General features: G+C 36.1%; 1 protein-coding gene across 5 annotated transcripts in view; it reads right to left on the bottom strand.

Moving 5' to 3' along the window:
- Positions 1 to 23,753, bottom strand: part of DCLK2 (doublecortin like kinase 2) — an 85,899-nt gene that overhangs the window by 58,595 nt on the left and 3,551 nt on the right. For all 5 annotated transcript variants that reach the window (XR_007889496.1, XM_051619698.1, XM_051619699.1 and 2 more), the window contains exon 2: positions 15,104 to 15,438. Coding sequence is in view for 4 of the 5 variants with exons in the window: in XM_051619698.1 (XP_051475658.1) it covers positions 15,104 to 15,438 (335 nt within the window). In the remaining variant the exon portion in view is untranslated. The remainder of the gene's footprint in view (positions 1 to 15,103; positions 15,439 to 23,753) is intronic.

The following is a 23,753-nucleotide window of genomic DNA, read 5'->3' as shown; positions in this document are numbered from 1 at the left end:
CTCCTTTTTCTGAGTATCCCCAGAAATATTTCTACTGGAGATGCAGACCCCAGAGACAGGGATTTGAAATTATCAGCCATTACTTTACTATTCCTAATTAGCTTTTAGAAACCATCTGTTTTCTATGAACACCATGTTGAAACTGCTGCTTAGAATACCACATGGAAAAGTTAAATGCAACTCCAGGAATCCATGGTTCACATTGCCTCTACTAAGTATTCCACAGATGTTTCCCCCACAGGCTTTTCTCATGGGGAAAAGGAACTCAAGCAGTATTTTTTTGTTATAAAACTCTTTGCTTACTAGTAAAGAAAAAACCTTTGAAATTCTTAGACAAATATTTACATTCAATAAAGGCACACAATGGTGCCTTTAAAAGAGTGAGAACTAATAATAAATGCAGAGGAACTCAGTCATCCTGAAATCTGTTTGCATGCAAGGACTGAATGCAGCTTTCTGCTAAGCTTTATTAAATTCTAAAACTCATTTTATGATTCTTTATAGGACTTAAGTCCAGATCAAACAAAACACAATAGCCCAGAGTCTGCAAGTGAGCAATGGTCAGATTCTCTGGGCTTGTACTGATTTTTTTCAACTCAGTATTAATCAGGACATATATATTTCTGAAAGTCTATCTAGAGAATGCTGTAGAAGATACAGTATGCAGTGTCTGCCACACAAAAACCAAGTTCAGGCAAAGTTCTAAGTCCTCCTGGGAAGATTCTTTTCAGATTTGGTTGACTTGCTTTTAATTGCTAGGGTAACTTTAAAAACCTCTAAAAAATTCACAGGAAAATTGCAATTTCCCCATACACAGTTTCTCATAAGATGCTTCATGTTTAATTAAGTTCTGTCAACCCAAATTTAAGTTTACACACAGACCCCAGAAATGTCCAAATATTGCCCTATGCATCAGCACGTTTCACAGCCATTTTTGTTTTTAAAATAAAGGTTTTTCTTTCAGTCTGCTTCACTGGAAAAGGCTGAAGCAAAAGCAACACTTATTGTGTGACATTGTAAACTCCTTATATCTAAGGCAAATGAATGCAGAAATCTTCTACATGGATTTACTGTCCGCCAATATGAAGTGGTAGATGCTGCATCAGATTTTTCTAGAACTGTCAAGTGACATTCTTTTAAAGAAAGACCACAAAAGTGCATTTCATTTACTTTGTGATGGCCCCTCCAATGTCCACTTCACGCCTCCCAGGAAACATAATTATTCATTCTTTACTAATGTGAAGATTGTAACAAATTCAGCCATAGGCAACTAAAGCTTTAATCCACGGGATAAAGTTAAATAAAAACTAGTGTTCTTTTGACAGAATTACTAAAAAAAACCCAAAACCTCCATTTGATAGAATTCCTAAAAATGTCTTCATTTGACAGAATTCACTTCCTGCTGAATGAGATTTTATTTATCTAATTCAAGTGTTTTCATCTTTTAAAATCCAAGAAATATTGTCACCAAGTTGAAAGATTACTTATTCTTTCAATACAGTGTTTTAAACAACTTCTATTACATCCACAGCCAAACATTCGTAGTGGTTTTCTGACAGTTTTGCCATTAAAAGATTTTGTAATTACTCCATAGTTTGTATAACAGTGACAAAAACCAAAAAGCCTATTGATATCACTAAGCTACAACATCCATTTTTTACTAAAATCCATTCCACACTGGAGGAAAGATTGCAAGAAGGAGGAGAAAAAGCAAGCAAAAATTCACAGGTTGTTTTGCTATTATTTATATCAAGCCCACACTATCACTCGGCATAAAGTCACAACACTCCTATAATCTAGAGAGTCATCATTTGTAGTTGATCCAATTTTCAGTTACTGAAATGTTACACCTGACTTTCAGCAGAAACTGTATTCTCACCAGGAACCAAAACCCCCACATTCCTTAAGTAAACTATTTACACCAAACACACACAAAATTAAGAGTTGTGGACACTCTCAATCCTTTTAAGTTAGAATGATGACAAAGAGAGTGAGAGCATGTATGTTCAACTAACACTTTGCCCAAAGATGCATTTATTTACATACCTTCCTTAGTACATGCCAACATTAGGGATGGTGGGGGAAAAAAGGCAGGAAAAGCATGTCATATTTAAACTGAAATAATTTGAGGGATTTTCAAGGCTATCTTAATGCAAAACAATAGTAGAAGCAAAGCAAAATGCAAATAAAATCCCATCAGAGAGGTGATGGAAAAAGGTCACAGTGAATTAGAGGAAGGCAGACATCATCTTTCTGATAAAGAAGTGGCGCAGAACAAGTAATTTGCAACCAGCAATTTTACAATCATAGTTTTACAAATTAATAGCTTGCCAAGTGCTACATACTTCAAGTATACCTATGCACTAGTGAAAACATGTAAGTATTTTGGGAAATTAATTTCTCAGAACTCAGATTTTGTCCTGATAATTCAGTATCTAGCCCTTCGCTAAAAAGTAAAAACTGAGTATGCTAGTCAGACTAAAAATTATACTCACAGCACGAAGAAAGATGAATCATAAAAAACATTTCTAGATTATTTATATATTGATACATAAAACACTGATGAAAAAAAAAACAACACAAATAGCCTCTAAGTTCAATCTCATTCCTAACAAAGTCGACTTACACAAGAGGTACTAATATCTATATCTAATGTTACACATGACAAGGCATTTTTAGTTCAGTGCCAAGTCAATTTTGAAGTTTACATAACCTTTTTTTCCCACCATACAAAAGAAGAAGCTGTGTAATTAATTTTTATTGTACGAGTGTACTAGCAAGGATGTGCATGTGAAAATATTGCATCCTAGCTTTCCTCCTCCATTCTTCCCCAATATTTACAGCAACAAAGCATTTTAATTTCAGAGCAATTAAAATTTCAGCAATATGTCCTGCTGCCAAGATCTGTATCAATTCCGACTGTTTTCAGAGAGGAGGAGGAAACACAGAGTTCACAATTTTGGAAAAAAATAGGGAAAAGTTAAAGATTCTATTTAAAAAGTAGATCACCTTCTTACTGTCACACAAACAAGCCAGAAGACAGGCATATTCTTGCTCTAGTATATGTGTGATTTCAAGGGAATTTCACCAATAAACTCTGCTACAGATGAAGGGAAAAAATCAAAAGACAAACCCCACTAAAAAATTTGAAAGTAATTTCAGATATATGCTGCAAACTTGAGAGCAGGGAAACACTGGGGAGTCATATTTAGCAGAAATATCCACAGCCCTCCTCTCAGTTTTTGCATTGTTCAGAAAATATACCTCAATATGTACTGAGCATTTGTGTCCAAACATTTGAGAACAGCCAAAGCAAGTATGCATCTCATTTTCCTTATTTACCAGATATTTTTAATTATATTTTTTTAATTATAATTTATTTTTTGTAACTAGAAGGGTAGATAGAAAAATGGTTTGTATGTGATAGCAATTCTCTCCACAGGGTAGTACCATGAACTATCCTTTTTCATCTCATAAGGGAGGCTTTTGATAAACAATGTCCTCCACTCCCAGCCGTCAAGGGAGGATCCTGGTGACAAGGCTAGTGCAATGAAAGCAGCTTTTATTACTTATCCTTATTTAAGCAAGAGGGAAAAACTGAAGTATTCAATTTCAGATAAGCATTTAGGCACTACCAGGCTTGCATCTACCTCCCAACAAACGAAGAAAGAATTTTTAGGATGTGACACAAGGATCTTCCCCACTATGTGAGCTTGAAGCAGAAATCCTGGAGGATAGTCTACTAATGGGTTTGGAGTCCCTCTTTATCCTGGAAGACTGCTGGGTTCTGAGTTGATAAAAGATCCTGCAGAGTTTTTACTACTAATATTCAAGCTGTCATCTAGTTTTGCATACCTTGACGTAGAAATACTTATACAAGAAATGCATTAGACTGAAGAGGCTTAAAGAGAACTAGAGCAAACAAAGAATTGTAGCTGGATGGCACTGTACTCTGGCTGTTCTTTCCAAGGTAGCTCAGTAAAGTTCCAAATAGCTGTGAGGCTATACTTTATTTCTGTAATGAGTATAGGAGTAAATAATTTTAAAAACCCTCAACTCTAACAGTTCAGATGTCCAACACAATTTCAAAATGTTTTTTTCCCTTCACATGGAGATACAATTGAATACTGAGTTTCTTCAGCAGATCATTGTTGTATTTGTTCTCACTAGAAAACTACATTAAATTAGGTCATCAGAGACTGAAGGTTTTACGTGTTGTGATCTGGTCTTATAGTCTATTTGGCTAATCATATTTTAGTAGCTTTAAAACTAGAGATGCTTTTCTTTTTCTTAAACAGCCATCAGGCTGAAATTTTCAGACAGACCATCCACCCATACTTGATAACTTATGTTTACCTCCAAGAACTCCATATAAATCTTAATTGTTAATAAGGACTAGTGCAGAGACTTCTTGAAGGCATCAAATAAGAGTAAGATAGCTGCTAAACTCCTAATAACTTTCAGAGGTACACAGTGTCTAAATACTTCTGATAATTTTCTCTTCCTGCCTTTTGATTTGTATTGGAACAAACAAAAGAATATTTGGTAAGTCTAATAGATATGTAGAGTCAATCATACTTTGTTACATAGGTCCTAAATGAAGATTAAAAACTCCTTAAAAAAAACAACAAACAAACAAAAACATTCATCCATCTTCTCTATATACAGTTTTTAGCAAGAAAATTGTTACACAATATCATAACCAGTGAACACTCCTAATATCAGCAAGTAGTTTATATCTCCTGTATAATGAGATACATATATATATCAAAGATGGAATTACTGTGATGGTAAACCAAGTTTCAAAATAGAAGTTCAAGGAATATAAACTTTCATCTTACACTGATAACTGCCAAAATACATGACTAAGCCATGACAGTTACTTTGGAAATTCCAGGAAAGTGTTGGCATTTTGTAAGTAGTATTATCAAACACCTTCATTCACCCACTTACTAGAACAATGTTCTAAACTTTGTGTATTCAGTGACATATATATGGGGGGAAAAATATGTTGTTTAAATATAAGAAAGAAATAACATAAAAATGTATATGTGTCAAAACCAATCAAATCTGTATAATAATTACTAGTTCAAAGAGTATTTGAAGTCCTCTTGGATCCTAAAAACTCAAGAAACACCTTTGCAGCTTGGACTGCACCTTCTCTCATGGCCTTCTCCACAGTGTGACAAAAGACAACGATGAGGTTCTCCCATATCCAATTAGGTACGTCAGTCCAAAAGCAAGAGCAAATCCCTTTCAGTAAAGGAGGATTAGCACTTCAACTGAAAGTGTGCTCTTAAGCACGCATCAGACTTTTAAGGACTGCAGGTAACAGCAAATCCATTGTCTACACCAACAGCAGCTCTAATGCTAAAACTGCAGGACATTTTATTGTTTGAGTGTGAAAACAAAGAAAGATGAAATACAGAGCTTTGTGAATCAGATTTCATCATTTGTCCATCTACCTCCTCTTCAACCTTCCAAGCTTACAATACTGATTTTATTGTATGCTTTAAGTAAAAATATAGAAAATACTATTTATTATAAAATTTACAAGTATATATTATGAGAAATATTACAAATATGCTCTAATACATAATTTTAACACACTCAATTTCTGTATCAAAGCTTGCACGGGTACCTGCAGATGATGGACAGGTGCATCCACTTAACCCTTGAGCTCCAGGGAAGTTAGAGAGAATATTTTTCCCTTTGAGGCAAAACAATCAGCCACAATGAGAACTGGCCAGAAAACTTTAGTCTACCATGAACATTAACTGTACCACATTTTAGGCCCATATAAAGACAATTGTGGTATCTGGATTTTGGTTGCAGAGATGGTTTCCTGGGTCAGATGTCAGGTTCGCCAATGTGTTCTATTTGCTCAGAAAGCCAGAACACTGTCCAGTTTCTAGAATGATTTTGTAATAGCCCATCTAAAATTACTTAGCAGTGTATGGGCTGAGGATATAAAGAATATTTTTCATTTCTCCCACTCTTTGCCTGTAATAAAGAAAGTCCTGAAGTTTCATGGCTTGGCAATCTTCAGTTTTTTACAGGTCCTGGGGGTGGATTTGTGACTGTGTATAGGACACTGGACATTCTCATGTACTTTCCTGGATGTAAAGCATATGAGATTGCCAGTGCCAGTAAAGGTGATTGGATATTCTCAGCCATGCTGTCCCTTCCAGTCCCGTATCTCAACAGGCTGTTTACTTCTGCTGATTATATGAAGGATTCTAGTTAATACTTACCATTGAATGTACTTTGGCTGGATTACTATTCTCAGATGTAACATGATTGCAGGAAAGAAGAATTTGGCTCTAAATGAATCTGAAAACTGACCCAGGTTCTAGGAAAATGTAGTAACCAAATATTGAGAACACTTTTGTTTATAGCACAGTATAAGCTAGAAATATAATACATAGATTAGAAATAGAATATTATAAATATATTAGCACAGCTAATCCAGAAAAGTCATAGAGCCATGATGTCTCAGTGTCAACGTGAGTAGCAACCCAACTGCTCAAGCAAATGACCTTCATCCAAGCCACTCTTCATTGCTGCATGACAAGGAGAAACAAACATCTGAAACTTGGTAATAAAGCAAATATGTCAGGGGGAAAACCACTAATTTTACAAGTTTTTTCTTCCTGTCTGACACATAGAGGGCCTATAAGAGAAAGAATAGGAAAAACAATTGCTTCTTTCCTACCCCCACAGAGGTCTGGTAAGAAAACTATCACCAAGTGCACACATTATATTCCACTTCTCTTCACAATACAAACACTACTTTCTACCTCAAAAAGCATCATATACTTGATGGGATGAGAATACATATATCCACCTGGTAGCAAACAGATACAATGTCTGCAGTCTGACCAGACATCGACTACCTGCAGGTCCATAGTTTATACAGATCAAAGACAGCTAGTGTCAGATGTCTGCCTGTACAACCATGTAAACATATGCTAAGTGCCTCAACTGTTGGGTCCCTTTGCAAAATATGCAAAGAATAAAGCAAAAGCTCTTTAATTAGGATCTAAATTCATATTTAGGAGGTGAATCTCCCGCTCTACTCTGTTCTGGTGAGGCTGCACCTGAAGTACTGTGTACAGTTCTGGAGCCCTCAGCACAGGAAATGCATGGAGCTGGTGGAGAGGGTCCAGAGAAGGGCCATGAAGATGATGAAAGGGCTGGAGCACCTCTAGGATGAAGACAGGCTGAGGGAGTTGGGGCTGTTCACCCTGGGGAAGAGAAGGCTCCAGGGAAACTTTATAGCAGCCTTCCAGTACCTGAAGGGGCTACAGGAAAGCTGGGGAGGGGCTTCTCACCAGAGAAGGTAGTGATAGGACAAGAGGTAATGGTTGTTAACTGAAAGAGGGTAGATTTAGGTTAGACATCAGGAAGAAAGTCTCCTCCATGAGGGTAGTAAGGTGCTGGAATAGGTTGCCTAGGGAGGTTGTGAAAGCCCCCTCTCTGCAGGTGTTTAAGGCCAGGTTGGATGAGGCTTTGTGCAGCCTGGTCTAGTGTGAGGTGTCCCTCCTCATAGCAGGGAGGCTGGAATCTGATTATCTTTAAAGTCCCTTCCAACCTTAACCATTCTATGATTCTATGATTTATCTATGCTTGAATCTCTTCTGTTCAATTTCATTCAGATTTGAACAACCCAGAACCTTGATTTCTTTAAAAGATAAAGTGCAAGTTTTCACATCCAAGAAGGTATGTTTAGAAAGCCCTTAAAGAGGACTCAGGACTCATTCTCAACCATCCTTCATGTTTTTGACTAAGTGGCCTATTTCTAATAATTTTATCCAGGCTGGAACTTCCTAGCTAAATACTAGTTGAGTTGGCTGTTAAAGATAAGAAGAACAAAGTCAAAACCAGCCAAACATACTAGCCAAAAATTCTGTTGTCATTTACCTTACAAGTTATATTGTATTCTTTTTGTTTTCTTCTGAAATATTTTAGTTTCTTCAAAAAGACTTCCCTGAGTACAGAGATACCCTGTGCCATATATCAATAAATAAACCACCAAATATGAAAAAAAAAGTATTTAAGAACATGGCATAGTTTGTGTATTTGCACAACAGAAGCGAATGACTGTTGACTTTGTAAACAAAAAAAACTGCTAAAAGAACATTGAATTTCACTGCCTACAGTGAAAACATTGAGCATCAGTCCTTCCTATTAAAAGCTTACTAACCTCAAGCCACAAGCAGGGTCATTGTCCCATTTAAGTGCTTGGAAGCTCTTTGCTTTTAAAAGCTGGCTTGTGTTACTACTATTTCAAAAGAATAGTAGCAGACTCCCTTCAGAGTCTTAAGAATACTGTGTTTAAAGGTTCATTGCAAATTAAACTAGCAATATTTTAAACATTAAAGATTAATATTCCCTTTCCTCTGTCTGACAAACTGCTTCAAGTTTCCTGCAATTGATTTATTACTTAAGGGAATGCTACTTTTCTTAGTAACTGGTACAAATCTAGAAGATTTCACATTTTATGATTTCAGTATTTTTGCTTCAATAAACTTAAGACATGCTGACAATCTGATTACAGTCAACTAATAAGGAACTGTTATAATAAATCAATCAATGTGACAACCTGAAAGACAAATGTGCTAACTAGAAAGTCTGCTCAGGCTGTGTTATGAGCAGGAATGGTGAAAATTCAACCTTGAAAACCTTCCATATGTGGTTGGTAAATAGCTTTACATTGTAAGGCGTAACAGGCTTCTTAAGAAAAAGTCTGCATGTTTAAATGTGATCATGCAAGAAATGTTTACTGAAGTAACACTGGGTAATTTAATTACGGAGAAAAAAATTTCCAAGATCTCAAAGTAATGAGGAACCTGTGACACAAATCCTAATCTGGCATATGACAGCTGCAGAATGAATGCAAAAGATTTTTACCAGACTAATTATCTGTTAATGGCCAGGCTCAGCGGGACACAACAAATTCCCAAGGTTTAGTTTCCAAGTCATGTGATTCAATCTTTAGCATGGCAGATGGCAGACAATGACTGCATACCGCTCTTTTATTCCAAGAGCTACACACACCATTTCTGCAATCAAGCACTAAAATTATTGTCATCATACATCAACAAAAGTACAGTGTTACCACTGGTGACACTACTATTTTTGCAGTAATTGTTTCCCACACTGTGCAGCATGTCATTTTTATTAAGTGCTGTCAGCTCTTGCTGTGCAGACAAAAACTGAAAAACCAGTAGGATTTATCCCCTCTGTAGATCCACAAAGACTCCAGCAAGTTGCATGTCACTTTTAACACGACACACATGCTTGCTTTCAGTTAAAAGATCAGCAATTTCTTTCAGTTGCCACACTCTTAGTTAAAAGTGCTGACTTCAAATCAGAGTCTGATTTTGCATTCCTTTTGATAAATACTCTATTGTCTAACATCCCACTTTGCCAGCCCTTTAGTTTGATGGATGTGTGTTTTACTAATTACATATCTAAACCTTACTTTACTGAAAAAGATTAAATTCACACCAAATGGACCCCAGCCATTACATTCTCAGTAATGTTACACCACATACCCAAAGTTAGAATTATGCATCCTTGTGGGTAGGAAAGAGATGGGTGGTTTCTATTTTATCTGTACTATATTTTGGATTATTTACCTTAAGAAAATAAGAATTACATACAGGGGGTTCCCTGTCCTCACTCCCCAACCAATTCTAAAGAGCTTTGTTTCAGAGAGACATGTTTTCCAGTGGTAGACTGAGGTCATTTCATATGGCATCACCTTTATTTTTTGCAGATGCAACAAAGTTGAAGAGCTTCCTCAGCATTATTGTTCACTGCCAATTTAAGATGCTCTTCTGAGATGACTCACTAGGTGTTCAAGGCTCTGTTTTTTTACTACCTTTTTTGTAGCACCTTAAGTATCATACTTCTGTTACTTTTAAATAAAATCCCTACAGTTTTGATTTATTTTTATTTTCTTCAAAAGGCTAATTGGACTGGTAATATGATAACTTCGATAAAAATTGTCAATACTTTCTAGGGTAAATTCTGAACAACACATTACCTGCCCGTGGCCTTTGTACCACAGCATGTAATGAAAATGCTTTAGTAAGAGTTTCATGACAAGAACTGAAGCTGGAAAAAGATCTCTGTGTTTTCATGTTTATGGCATTTTCCAGATTCCTTGCTTTTGTGACAGTGTACAGTTAATTACAGGTTAGTTTCAGATAACACTTCCATCCATAAATAACTACAGATGGGAATCTTTCTGTGTCCACGGATGGAGGTCAAAATTATCTCCTCTGCTTGTGTACACTGTTCCCTCCTTTCTTCTAGAAATAAATAACTACAGCTTCCAGTTCTGAGCACACTGATTAAATTCTGAACAAAAACATCACTAGCAGTGTCTACATGTGAATTCATTTCCTGTCATACAGACTTCCTCAAGATTAGGGCCACTTCAATGCTGTTTTCCTTAGACTTGCAAGATTTGTGTTCCACACTGACTAGACATATATCTCTTCACAGTTGTTCCCTGAAACAATTTCAGCCTCTAGTACAAGCCCAAATTCCCCTAAATTACATTTTATAGTGAATATTAGAAGAACTTTGCTAGCACTGGGATAAAATTAACTGTAAACCCTGCTTTATGAATACCCTCTGGGATGCAGGTATGTACATATGCGTACTTAATATTAACTCGTATTCAGATTTTTGTTATTTTATCTCTAGCTCAATAGCTCTTCTGAAGTTGTAGAGTCTCTTTACTTATAGAAAATACTTTAAATCAAACAATGAAGTTTTTGGAAACCTCAGAGACTGTTATACCCCATTCATCTGCTCTAACGAAGATCAACCCATCCAAGTATGACTTTGCATATAAAACTGGAAAACTGAAAAAAAAAATTCCTACGCTCCACAACTTGTCTCTGTACTTATTAGTCAGCTCTCACTAAGATTAACATTCTAGTAGAAACAATAGATTAATGAAGATTTTCAGATCTGAATCACAGAAGACAATTTGCCAAAAGAACTGTAACAAGGATATGGGGAATATTAGTTGTATGATGAATGAGATGGCTCTGGTTCTTCCTGCTCATCCCTTAGTAATTCTGCTACAAAGCAAATACAAAATTCAGTTTACAGAAGCTATCAACTCTACTAAGAATCCTCAAACCTGCCACCAGAAAACAAAAAATTACAGAGAGGAGCATGATGATGATGAGTCTGATTAATATTTCCAAATGTAGCACCTGTTCTCTTTGGTTACCCATTTACTTTTTTTGAGCACCTCATGAAAAACTTCGTTAACAGAAAATTAGGGAACTTTTGGTTTCAGAGAGAGACACCAACATACCTGTGGCCTAATAAAAAAAAAAAAAGCTTAAAATAAGGCTTTTCTGTGTTATGTTTTCACTATTTTAGGAATGGAGTATAAATATGTGGCTATAGATAAGTAGAAAAGGGGGCTTATCCACCTTTTCAGTCCTGTTATGGATATTAATCCATGAAGCTGCAACACAATGCAAGCTTAAAAAGTTACTATCTTCTTGAAGATTTAATTTTCTTTTGTGTGTCAAATAATTTGTGTTTCAGGGTCCTATATGGCTTTTTCCTAGTTTCTCGCAGGAAATTCCCTATGCACCTCCCCATACATTATATTGTTTTAAACAATTAGTGCAGGTAGTTTACTACTAAGTTTGCTAACCTGTACTTCACAATGACTGAAGTTTGAAGCTTGTTTAGCAAGATAAAAACCTGCCATTCTCCTTCGAGATAGCAATGGGTTAACTTGCCAACTGGAGAAGTTTCAGTCTGACTGTCCTTGCTTCACAGTAGGACAGTGACAGATTCCAATAAAGAACAGAAAGAAAAAATGCAGCCAAGTAAGGAAAACACTTAGGTCAACCAAATATATCAGGCAAACCTCAATGCCAAAGCACAAAGACTGGAACAACAGAAGCCTGTAACGGAGAGTAAAAGCCCAGTTAGTTTTACAGGAATATTTTTCCCCTCATAGAAACAGTCACAAAAGTCTTGGCAGGTAAAAAAAGTTGGTTGTTCAACAGCCTAAAAGTGAAAAGTCAACCTTTTCTCAATGTCATTAAAAAAAAAAGCACTAATATTCTAAGTTACAGCATTGAAACTGAAGAGAAAAGGAAACCTTGTAGATGTTAAAAGATAGATAATTGTCTGCCTTCATACACAATTATAAAGGAAAATAGCTGACAAGGACGTTATTCTCTGTTACTATTACTTTCAAGATGTTGCTACAGTCAAGACTAATGAAGTCAGAAGACTAACTAAAAATTATTTTGATAACATCCTTTCTGTTGTACTGCTCAAAATTAAACATATTTCTTCATAGATCACCGATTTCATGATCAGTTCTTACAACACGTTAAATAGCTCTACTGGAAAACAAAATCACCCCAGAAGTAACATATTCCCTTATAAAAGGATACAAATTTTATACATGCATGTTTTAAACACCTGAATTTCAGTATTAGTTCCATATTAAACAAAAAAAACCTAAGCCTACATGTTCACAAAAAATGCAAAAAATATATATTTCCTCAGAGATAAAAATATGAAGGAGAAGGGAAAGGAAAAAAAAACCAACCCAAACAAAACCCCCAGAGAAACACAAGGGCTACATTTATAGGAACACAACGATTTACAAAATGTCTTTTTTTTTTTTTTTTTTTTAAATGGTTGCCTTTCAAGCTTTGCCAACACTACAACGAGCATAAAAGATCTGCCTCCCTAGCAGATTTAAAAGAATAAGCAATTACCACATTAGAGAAAATAGGCCCAGAAATTTCCACCAATTGGTAATTGGCAGCAAAGCAACTCTTCATTTGCCAAACCCCAGAAAGCCCTTGAGCACCAACCTCTACATGTACCAGCAATAAAAAAATAGAAGAAAAAAAATCCCTATTGCCTAAAACTGGGGTTAGCCATTCACTTTGGAGAAACAGAAACAAACAAAAAACCCCAGAAGACTCTATCCTCCCACATAAGCAGGAGGTGGTTTTTATTATCTGGGTGTTTAAAGCTATAGGTCTTCTATCTGGAGCACTATATCCCATGACCACTTAAATCGTAATTACAGTATGTTTGTGCTAGCAAAGGCTCCTTCCCAAAGTCTATGAAACGCAAAAGGCCTTTCTTCCAAATGGAAGGGAGGTCTTCACGTTTATGCACTACGACTGCTAAAACAGTTTACACAAAGAGGCAGTTGTAAGAAGCTATTTGCAGGCTTTTAGCAGTGAGAGCTAGGGATTTCCTAATCCTGTTTGAGAGCACCTTCATCTACATCTGCGGTTCAAGTCTGCTTATCACCTTAACCACAGAAGGGCAGGAGTAGGTACTATAGCAGTTAGAAATCTTACGCTTATTCTGGAGCATTAACAATGACTGACCATCCTCAATATGGATTGAAGACAGCCATCATCCACCATGGGTGACAGCGACATGCAAGCAATATATGTGAGATTGTGTTAATTAATTTTATTGATTCCTGATGCACTACTGCATCTTCCACATCAATGCAGGCAAGTGAGTTCCTATGCTAAAAAATGCAATAGAAGAGGTGAATCTGAATCAGGAATGCTAGGTCTTTCAGCTTCCTTTTCTCACTCTATCTACTTGTTTGAGAAGATTAAAACCATCTTATCTGAGACAGTAACAGAAGATTTCGTTGGCAGAAGAGACCAATTACTGTATAATAATTTTCTCAAAGCTACTTTATTATGTATTAAATTAAACATGACTGAACCACTTTTTGGATGTTCCTAGAAAGGTTTCTCTCTAAATAAATCTTGTTAACAAATTTCATTAAAAATCAAACCCATTAGAAGAACTAAAGAGCACAATAGGGTTCCACTAAATACTGAAAACCAAGTCTCAGTGATGCCTTTGCCTCACTGTATTTAATAGCAAAGAACAGAACTTATCTTCAAGTAGTTAACTATAAAAAGTGTATCCACAGCACACAGAGCATAACCACACAGACCTCATATTAAGACAATCTGAGTAAGTACACTTGTTCTGCCATACATTTGTTAGCAGCTTTCAACCAAAAAGAAAATGCTTTTCAAGTAGTCTATAGAATTACAATAAAAATTCCAACATCTGTTTGAACATAATTGAAACGTTTATAAGTAGTTAATGTAAATATACAGATATGCAGGTGTGCAAAAATACCTACTAAATGAGCAAGGATCCTAATATTTAGTCAACAATACAACTGTCTGGTTACCTGATACTGAATGTGATCCACTTTGCAACCTGTGTTGCTCTGTATTACTGAAGTTACGATAGTGTCAAAGGTCCACATCAGTATCAAATGCAAGTATCAAGTATCAAGGTCCTGTTCCACGAAGGGCTGAGTCATTAACCTAACTGATCAACAGCAAATGTATTCCTGACATTTTTACCTGGTGCAGCAGAACATTTTTGTGGGCCACTCCTTTGTATCTCTGAGTGAGAAAAGAGACCTATCGCATTATTAATCCTGGCAGCATGCTTTTGCAGCGGTAAAACTAAAAGCAAAAGCAGGTTAAAGATATGACAACCTTCTCCACAATTATTCATTTCAGGTAAAACTCTTGACCTTAGCTCACATCAGTTACTACCTCCAGAAAGACGTTTTAGTCCTTTTGCTACTTAAATAGCAGTCTACAGAAGTGAAATGGAAGGAGGCAGCAATAATTTTCTTAAACCACTCCTCACTATGTAGCAGTCTGAAAACATGATCCTGCTTCTGAAAACATGTATGTATTTTAACAAGTTTGCTTTCAAATGTTTCATATAAACCATATTACTTAATCAACAGGCACTTTTTTGGCAATGCAATGGAATTAGTATATGAAAAAGAAATTTAATTTTTTTTTTTTTGAATGTGAAATGGTCAACTTCTTTTGCTTTATATACAATTTTAATGTTTTTGGTAGATAGTAATATTTTAATACAAATTTTAAAAGTTGCCATTCTTTCCTTATTCAGAAGCAGTTGAAGCATATACAGTAACAAGAACTGAAGTTAGGAGAACAAAGAAGCTTAGACAAACTCATAACTATCAGATGGTCACAGCAATTTATTTTCCTACCTGTTTTCCATCCAGTGTACAAAGTCTCTTGACTACACCTGAATCTAACTTAATGGCTTCTGTGATGTCATTCAAGACCTGTTCGAAGGAGTGAGCAGTCTTCTTATTCAGCAGAATTCTCACAGCTTTCCGTGGTTTTACTCCACTCCTAATAACAGTCACTAATTTGGGTTTAATGAAATCTTTACTCTCCTTCACTTCACTCTTTGTAGATGACAAAGATGTCAGGGATCGAGTGGACCCAGTCCTTATGTTCACACACCAGTTTGGATTGACATTCTTGGTGTAATCAACTTTGCGGTACGGTTCATTGGATGCACATACATAACTTTCACCTGAAAAGAAGATAATATTTTTATAATTTTAGAGGGTTTGCAGCTATTTTTCATCAATTTAAGAGAAAAAAAAAAAAGACATTTTTCAGAAGGAGTGATTTCAACTGTGGGTTATTCTAAATGGAGGACTGAAAATTATCAGAGCTCTCCACACAACCAATACTCTCAGAGTGGTTTCAATGGATTTCAAAAGACCTCTGGATAAGAAATAAAAAAACCCACAACAAAACAGTAAAGGGTAAGGAGGGGGTTGAAGATATTTCACTTTTCCTTTGGGTAAGTTCTGACTGCAGAGTCATTTTGCAAGTCCATATATCCACGTCCTTCCCTATGTATTCCTCAAGTACATACTTCAAGATGTGTACACACATACCTATGTTTAATAGTGAATTATTTTAAAAGCCACAAGTTTTAACACAATAAAATTCAAGCATCTCAAGATGCTTGTCCTGAAGGACACACTGATTTACCAGAAGGTGTTACTTTTCTACCAAGAATACATTGGTGAAAAGTTTTCACTTCAATATTTTTTACAGCAACAAATACTGGTTGAGGCCACAAATGAGACTTTGAAACTACAAAAATATGAAAAGACATCCACACTTCCCCGCCTGGACTGAAGTAATTAAGTCTTCTGAAATCATGAGAGGGAAGCCACAGGTAAAAAAATTATTGCAGGCTAGTAATACCTTCACATCAAATTATTTTAAGTGGTACCAGCCATGACACACACCTAAGGAGTTTGTTACTTTTCCTCCATTCATTGACATAATGCAAAGCTAGAGACTAACTGGGGTTTTTTGTTTGTTTGGGTTTTTGTTTGGTTGGTTGGTTTTGTGGTGGCTGTTGCGTTTTGTTGGGGTTTTTTTAGGACAGTTTTCAAACTGGTGTTTGCTGTGTCCCACAACTCTTTTAGTATCTGATAGCAATATTCAAGATGCAGATCATGACAAAGAACATCTTTAACTCTGTTATTCCTGTAACTCCTTAGGGTTTCACACTATGACATCCAAAGATTTTCTCAAAGAGGCAGAGTATTGTCAGAAGGATTAAAGGGCAGTTCTTCTGCCACTACGTATATCTTAAAAAGCCTGTTCTAAGATTCAAGCTACATGCTCGAGATCACCGGTGGAACAAAACAAACCCACCTCACATAGATACATCAAGAGAAGATTCCATATACACCTATTGGACAGTGTTGTGAAAGTTACAAAATTTGTAGCTATGTTTAGATGCACTCTAGAAAACCTTTAAAAACTACTTTTATTTTCTGAAGTCTAGTTTGGAACATTCTGTTATTCTTCCCTCTACAACTAGTTTACTGTGTGAACCATGGTGTGGTTAAACCCCAGCTGGCAACTAAGCATCACACAGCCACTTGCTCACTTTCTCAGAGTTGGATGGGCTAGAAAAAATCAGAAGGGTAAAAGCGAGAAAACTCATGGATTGAGATAAAAGCAGTTTAGGAGGTAAAGCAAAAGCTGTGTGCATATGCAAAGGAAAACAAGGAATCCATTCACTACTTCACTACTTCCCACCTAGTCAGGTGTTCAGCCACCTCCAGGACAGCAGGGCTCCATCACTCGTATTGGTTACTTGTGAAGACAAATGACATCACTCCTAACATTCCCCCCTTCCTTCTTCTTCCCCCAGGTTAATATGCTGACCATGACATCATATGGTATGGAATACCCCTTTGGTCAGTTCGGGTCAGCTGTCCCAGCTGTGTCTCCTCCCACTTCCTTATGCATCCCCAGTCAACTCACTGGTGGGGTGAGAACCTGAAAAGGCCTTGACTCTGTAAACACTGGTCAGAAAAAACAAAAACATCCCTGTGCTATCAACACTGTTTTCAGCACAAATCCAAAGCACAGCAATTTTCCCCATGATTATGTGCTACACTTTTTGCGGATGCACCTAGCAAGTGACTTTGTTTTTTGTCCACTCATGTTGGTTAATAATACTAATTATTATTTCCTCCTACAAAAAGTGAGCAGAAGGTAATTTAGTCATTACTGTGGGTGAATAATGTTAGATATTCAACTTTGAAATGTCTCTGACCACTTGCTTTCAAGTTTATTGACCTGCATAAGACTTTGGTAATATTTAATAATCTTCTGATAATAATGTGTATATAAATAAACCTGACAGCATCCTTTGCATTAAAATACCTTTCTAAAAGCAGAGTGTCCCTAGCACCTCAAACATTTTAAATAAGCTTCAGTGTATGAAGTCACCTGTCACTTCTGAATAACCTCTTCAGTACAGCCTGCCCTGAGCAAGAGCTAAATAAATTATAGCGATCAGCACTATAAGGTACCTCAAAACTCACCATCTTTGAGCATGTCTGGAATTATCCTTTTAAACTAAAATACGTGCTTCCTAGACCACTAAAAAACCCCACCTAACGCACATAAACCACTTTAAAGTTAAGCCTCAGGGCTGAAACTTAAATTAACAAAGTTAACAAACAAAACAAAAACAAACCACAAAACCCCATAAAAATTAAGTCTATTCTGAAACAGGCTCTCAAACTTGAAAGAAATTAATTGCTTTGTATAAAGAAGCTCAGGTAGAGAAAAAAAGGTCTCTGGCTAGAGGATTCACCACAGAAGAGTCTCAATATAGTATCCTACTTTGTATCTTTTAAGGACAAGTAAGGTAACAGAGTATAATCTTTATACTATCATGGAGTGTGACCTACTGTCAGAGCTGTATCATAACAAAACAGAAGGTGTCCTGTAATAAACTTTTGTCAGTATTGATCCAAAAGGATCTTTTTTCTTTCAAATAGCAGTGTAAAACCCATTGCCTTCTACTAATTTCCTTGCTTTATGCATTAATAAAATAATTTCTTGATTATCTGAATAAGTTGCAATATTTGTTCACTACAGATTTATTTTTCTTATTTCTTTTCCTTTAAGTATAGGCCTTTTTTTTCTTTTTCTGATAAAAGAACACAACTTGCAGTTGTGGTTTGCAGTTGTACTCAAACCAATGTAATACCTTAAAAGAACAAACTTCAAATAAATTGTTTCAACTGCATTTAGCTAAGCCTTAAGTTGAAGCACAAACTATTTTAGCTTTAAATAAAAACAGCATCTGGCAAAACTGATTCCAAAATTTCCTTCAATTGGCAGATACAGGAATGACTGATTACTTGAGAACTGTATAATACAGATTGTTTAGTAAGTGTTTTAAATACCATGCTTGCTTTCTTATACCAGTCATATAAACTAAAGTTATTCGCACAGGTTTTACATGGTAAACAGATTTTATTACACCTGCAAGGTATGCGCATATGGCAGGATGAGAGCAAGGACTGTAAGTGAGAAAACATACACCACATGACTCGCTTGGTTCATGACTTAAAGGATGAAGTTTTTACTCTACTGAAATTACTGTTTAAAATTCTATTGATTTCACCACAGCCAGGACTCCATCTGCAGTTTCTAAGTTCCATTGAGGATCTTTCAAAATGTTAAAAAATCACTAGAAACAAAATACAATTAGGAAACCAACTATGCTGCTTTTTGCATAAAGAATGATTTTCTAGGAATGAGTTAAATTAAACATTCATTTGTTTGGTTTAACAGTTGTATACGATTGATTATTCAACAGAAGAAAATATTTAAGGAAGGAGAAAATGGCAGGGCTAAGATAAATCACATCTAGACAGTTTGCTACAGGAAACTTTCCTACAGAATGGTGTATTCAAAAAGCATACTTAAGCAAACACCACCCCTTGACAAGAAAGCACTAATTTTTGAACACTCTGCTATTGTTTAAACTGATATTTATCCATTCTCCAAAGTAAAAATGCAAGTCAAGTAATTTTTAAGAGTATTACCTCTCTTTTATGTTACATTTTGTAAGTAAAAACCTGAAAGTGCCATGTTATATGTAATATTTGCTCACAGCTTTAACATATGACCTGATTTTAAATCTGCTTGGTATTAATTAATGTATAAAGACACACTTCTGATAATCTCCACACTTTTCCAAATAAACAGGATTTGTAAAATGTAACATACAGCACTTCATTATTTTGGGGTTTAAAACCAGTCAAATTGATGTCATACACTCTTAACAAAGTAACAGACAACTTTATACTTAAAACCACATGCATAAATAAGTTTGGCTGTTTCACTAACTGCTTTGAATGAGATTTTTCACGTGTCTTACCTAAACGCATATCCCCTTCATTACTAAGAAAATATTTTCTGAGGCATTTCAATCAGGCTGTAGCTTCCCTCCCTTTTTTTGACATCTACCAGCCCTAAAAAAGTTGACACAACTCCACAAAGGAGGATAAACAATACTTCAAATACTTACGTTGCTGACTTCCATACAGTCAATTTTATGGTTTGAAGGCCCACTTTCCATTTATAGTCTTGAAATATTTTAAAGCATACTAACCTTACCTGGCATATAGTCACAGTAGTTATATTACTGGAAATAAGTACCCTTCCTTTAGCTTGCAACTTTATCATATTTTTTAATGCATTAAAAAAATGCAAGAATTACAGCCATAGGTTACAGCTGGGACTCTGAACCCAGCCAAACTATTCTATAGCAGAAAGCTTAACCAGGCTGCATAGCAGTTTTGGCAAAAAGTATGAAACTTTGTTATAAACTGGCATTATAATTTCAACAGAACATATGTGCCATCCATCCAATGATTCATGACAGTACCCAGAGCATTCTAAAAGTGTCAGTTCTTCCACAAAGAAATCCTGCTACCACTAAAAAATTCTCAAAAGAGGCATATGCTCACTTAAAAGGATTAACATCTGCTGATATTTTGGCTCACAATATAATCAACAAATGGAGTAAGCTTACTTTTGATTCTGTCTTACTAACATTAGAAAAACAACTAGAAGATATGAAACATTGCCTATTAACAAGGAAACATTACCTGCCTCTAATTGACCCCTGCTGCATTAATAACCACATGCCCTACCCATGAAGCAAGACCTATGTGTTTGTGCAGCATGTATACAGTCTAAGCACACTGCAGAAGGATTCCAGTCTCAGACAGCTATCACTCTAAACATTGCAGTTCCCTCACAACAGTAAAATATAGATGATGAACACAGAGAGTGGATAAAAAAAGAGAACTAGAATACATTGGTCAACCTGAGTGATAAATAGACCATCAGCCACCTAAATACTGTTTTGCTTACTTAAAAACTCATCTACAAAGATGGGGTTTTTTTGCCATCTGTTTCTTCAACAATGTTATTCAAGGAAATGTGCCTAGCTCACCTTTCAAGAGATAAATGCATGGATAAATAGAGTAGGGTGTATGTGAACTCTGAAATTCAGCCATGCAATTCCAGGTACTTAAAGAAACAGAAGGCTGCATCTTATATTTTTGTATCATAAGTATAAACCACTTGCAACTATGTGCAGTTTTGAGGAAATACAGTTGCCTGACAACTTGGGGTTCTTCACTGCACAAGTTTTCTCAATTGAAGCCCACTGCCTGGCATCTACCAAATAGCCTAGGAACATTCAGATTGTCTGTCCTTAAAAACAGAGACTACTAGAGAAAGACGTGCAGATCTTCATTTGCTTTAGCATTAGGTTAAAAAAACCTAACTGTGGATTCACCATGTGGTGGATAATGTGAGGAAGAAATTAAGTGTACAGCATTTAAAAATCCTGAGTCAGGACTTGAAACAAAAGTCTCAGAATAAGGTTTTCTGTCTTGCTTTTTGAAAGGTGTTGACAAGCTCTAACTACTACCTCTTAAATCACATAAAGCATCATGCTTTTAACGACACACTGCATAACAGAGTATGATATAGCTGGCACAGGTTAAAAAATATCCCCACAGAAGGAAAATAATTAGTCTCTGTATTTTTTAAATGTATGTTCCCCAGTGAAGCACACAGGACAGGACAGGTTTCTAGGTACATTTAATCTACCCATCTCATGTCCCTCAGCTTCTTTTAATGGAACTCTTAAGTTTCAAAGGTGCCAAAAGCTGCTTACTCAGTAAAGCACAGCAGTAATTATGACTACTAACCTTATAACTTTAGGAATCACAGGAAAGTACCCTTTTTGTGTTCTCTAACACAAAGCCAAGCAGATTTTCAGAACAGTATACTTACAGCAAATATAAAAGGGCTGATCTAAAAATAAAACATCTTTTATGAAGTACTAGGTTATTTAGATCTCTCCTTCCTTTCTTTCACAGGGCTTCCTTCCTCGTCAATTTCTTATGATTCTGTCACTTTCATGTAATCTCCAATAACCCTGTATAAGTCATGATCTTTCCTCAACTACAGCATTTAAAATCCCCATGCACTTTTAAAACCTGGGATAACAACAAGGATTTTGGCAGATTACTAGCTCCTAGTTCTCTTTTGACTTTATTTAGTCAAGAGGTTCAAATGACAGCTCCTTAGAAGCTTTCACAGAACAACTGAGGTTGGAAAAGACCTCTGGAGGTCATCTGGTCTAACCTCCTGCTTAGGCAGGATAAAAACTGTCAGAAGACATTTAAATCCACCTGGTAAAAAATCCAGATAATACTACATGCCCTCTCCACAGTAAGTAAACAAAGTTAAGTAAATTTCTCCTGTCCCTGGAACTAGGAGAGTGGTGGAACTATTTTATTTTGCTCAGATGGGAAGTTAACTGACAATTACAGCCATATTTCACATTCACACCCCATTGCTCCAAGACTGTGTAACTACAGTGTTTTGAACATATTTGAAAGCATATGGTTTCAATGTTTTGTGATGTTCTATCCTTCCTTTTTACCCTTCTTTGTAAACCTGCTACATTTGCCTTTTTCTAAAGCATTACAACTTTTGGCTTTAGCACAGAAAGGTAATAATACCTTTTGGAAGATGCAAAAAATACAAACTGCCTACTTGGCATTACCATCTGCTTGCCCTAACAAGACAAAAGGTATTCTTGACCTGACGTAACAATGGGCATCAACTAGAATCACAGGTACTTAGGCAGGATTAAAATGTAATATGCAGGAACAATAACTACCTGGATTGTTCAATGTCTCATTTCCAAAACATTTTTTTACTCTGTGCTAGTGTTGCAGAGCCCATTTCTTTCAAGCAGATATTGTCCTTTGCTACATGTTCTAGCCATGAGCAAAGACTGCCATGCTCACAACCTTCCCACCTCCAGCCTAAAAACTTCCCCCCTACAGGTGCCTGTTGATTGCCTGCACAACTGCACAGACAAAACTACTGAGTTTTTAAAGGACTATATTAGTTAAGTATTGTAGTTGAAAGAACAAAGACTCTTAGCAATGCTTTATACCTAGGGAACTAGAAAAATTCCCTATCATGCGCCAAACATAACTTTTCTTGCCAGGAACAGAACATACACATGGTTTCCTCTCTCAAAATCCAACGATGTCCCCCAAATTTCCAACACACCTAAACAATCAGGATTCTCCATGTCTTTCACTACCAAGACAATCAAAGCACAGGATAGCGAGACAGAGCATAATTGACATCAATGTAAAACACAAACCTCAGCACTAAAGAGATGCACAGTTCTTCCTATTACCATTGTGTCATTTGTTAGGAAGTTTCCATTTTTAAACACAACTGAAGGATTTAGACAAACACTTAATTAGTTAACTTTGGTAGAGAATAAAAGTGAAACTATTATTTCACCATTGCTATTGAAGGGAAAATACAAAATTACACATGGAATCTCCTATTCAGAAGTAAAAAGTAGTGTACTGGCTGATAGTAAAGTTGAAGGAAACAAAGTATTAAGAAAATCACAATATTCCCAGCCCCCATCCCTCCTCTGGATTTGTCTGCTCAAACAAAATTAGGAGCAGACAATGAAATTCTTCACTTGTCCCATTCCAAGAAAGCAATGAAAACTTTCAAATTCATTAGCCATAATGTTCCCTCATCTACAGAAGATGGAAATATAAATGGCATTTGCCCAAGCTTGGCCCAGCAGAGCATGCTTTTTTTGACTGTCATACCCAGTTAAGGAAAGCAATATGCTTAAAATAGAGCTTATCAGTTTTTGACTAATAAACACGATCTGGTCAAATTTTTAACTGACTCAACCTGTAACAGTAATATTTCAAATCTGCATTATGTCTGTGCATTAGCTATTTTCCTCTTTAAATGATAAATGGTAAAACATTGCCAAATACAGCCAAACCCCAAAAAGCATTAATCAATGATTCAATTCAGCTAGTTCGGACTACTACGATACAGAATTTGATACTGCCAGCTTTTATACCTAAGACAGGTATTAACCTGATAAATAGCAAACAGCGTTAAAGAGCTTGCCTGCACTGGGGCACG

The sequence above is a fragment of the Apus apus genome, chromosome 4, assembly GCF_020740795.1.
Source record: "Apus apus isolate bApuApu2 chromosome 4, bApuApu2.pri.cur, whole genome shotgun sequence".
Classification (NCBI taxonomy): Eukaryota; Metazoa; Chordata; class Aves; order Apodiformes; family Apodidae; genus Apus; species Apus apus.
Note: the sequence above shows the minus strand (reverse complement) of the source record. Positions and strands in the feature narration are given on the sequence as shown.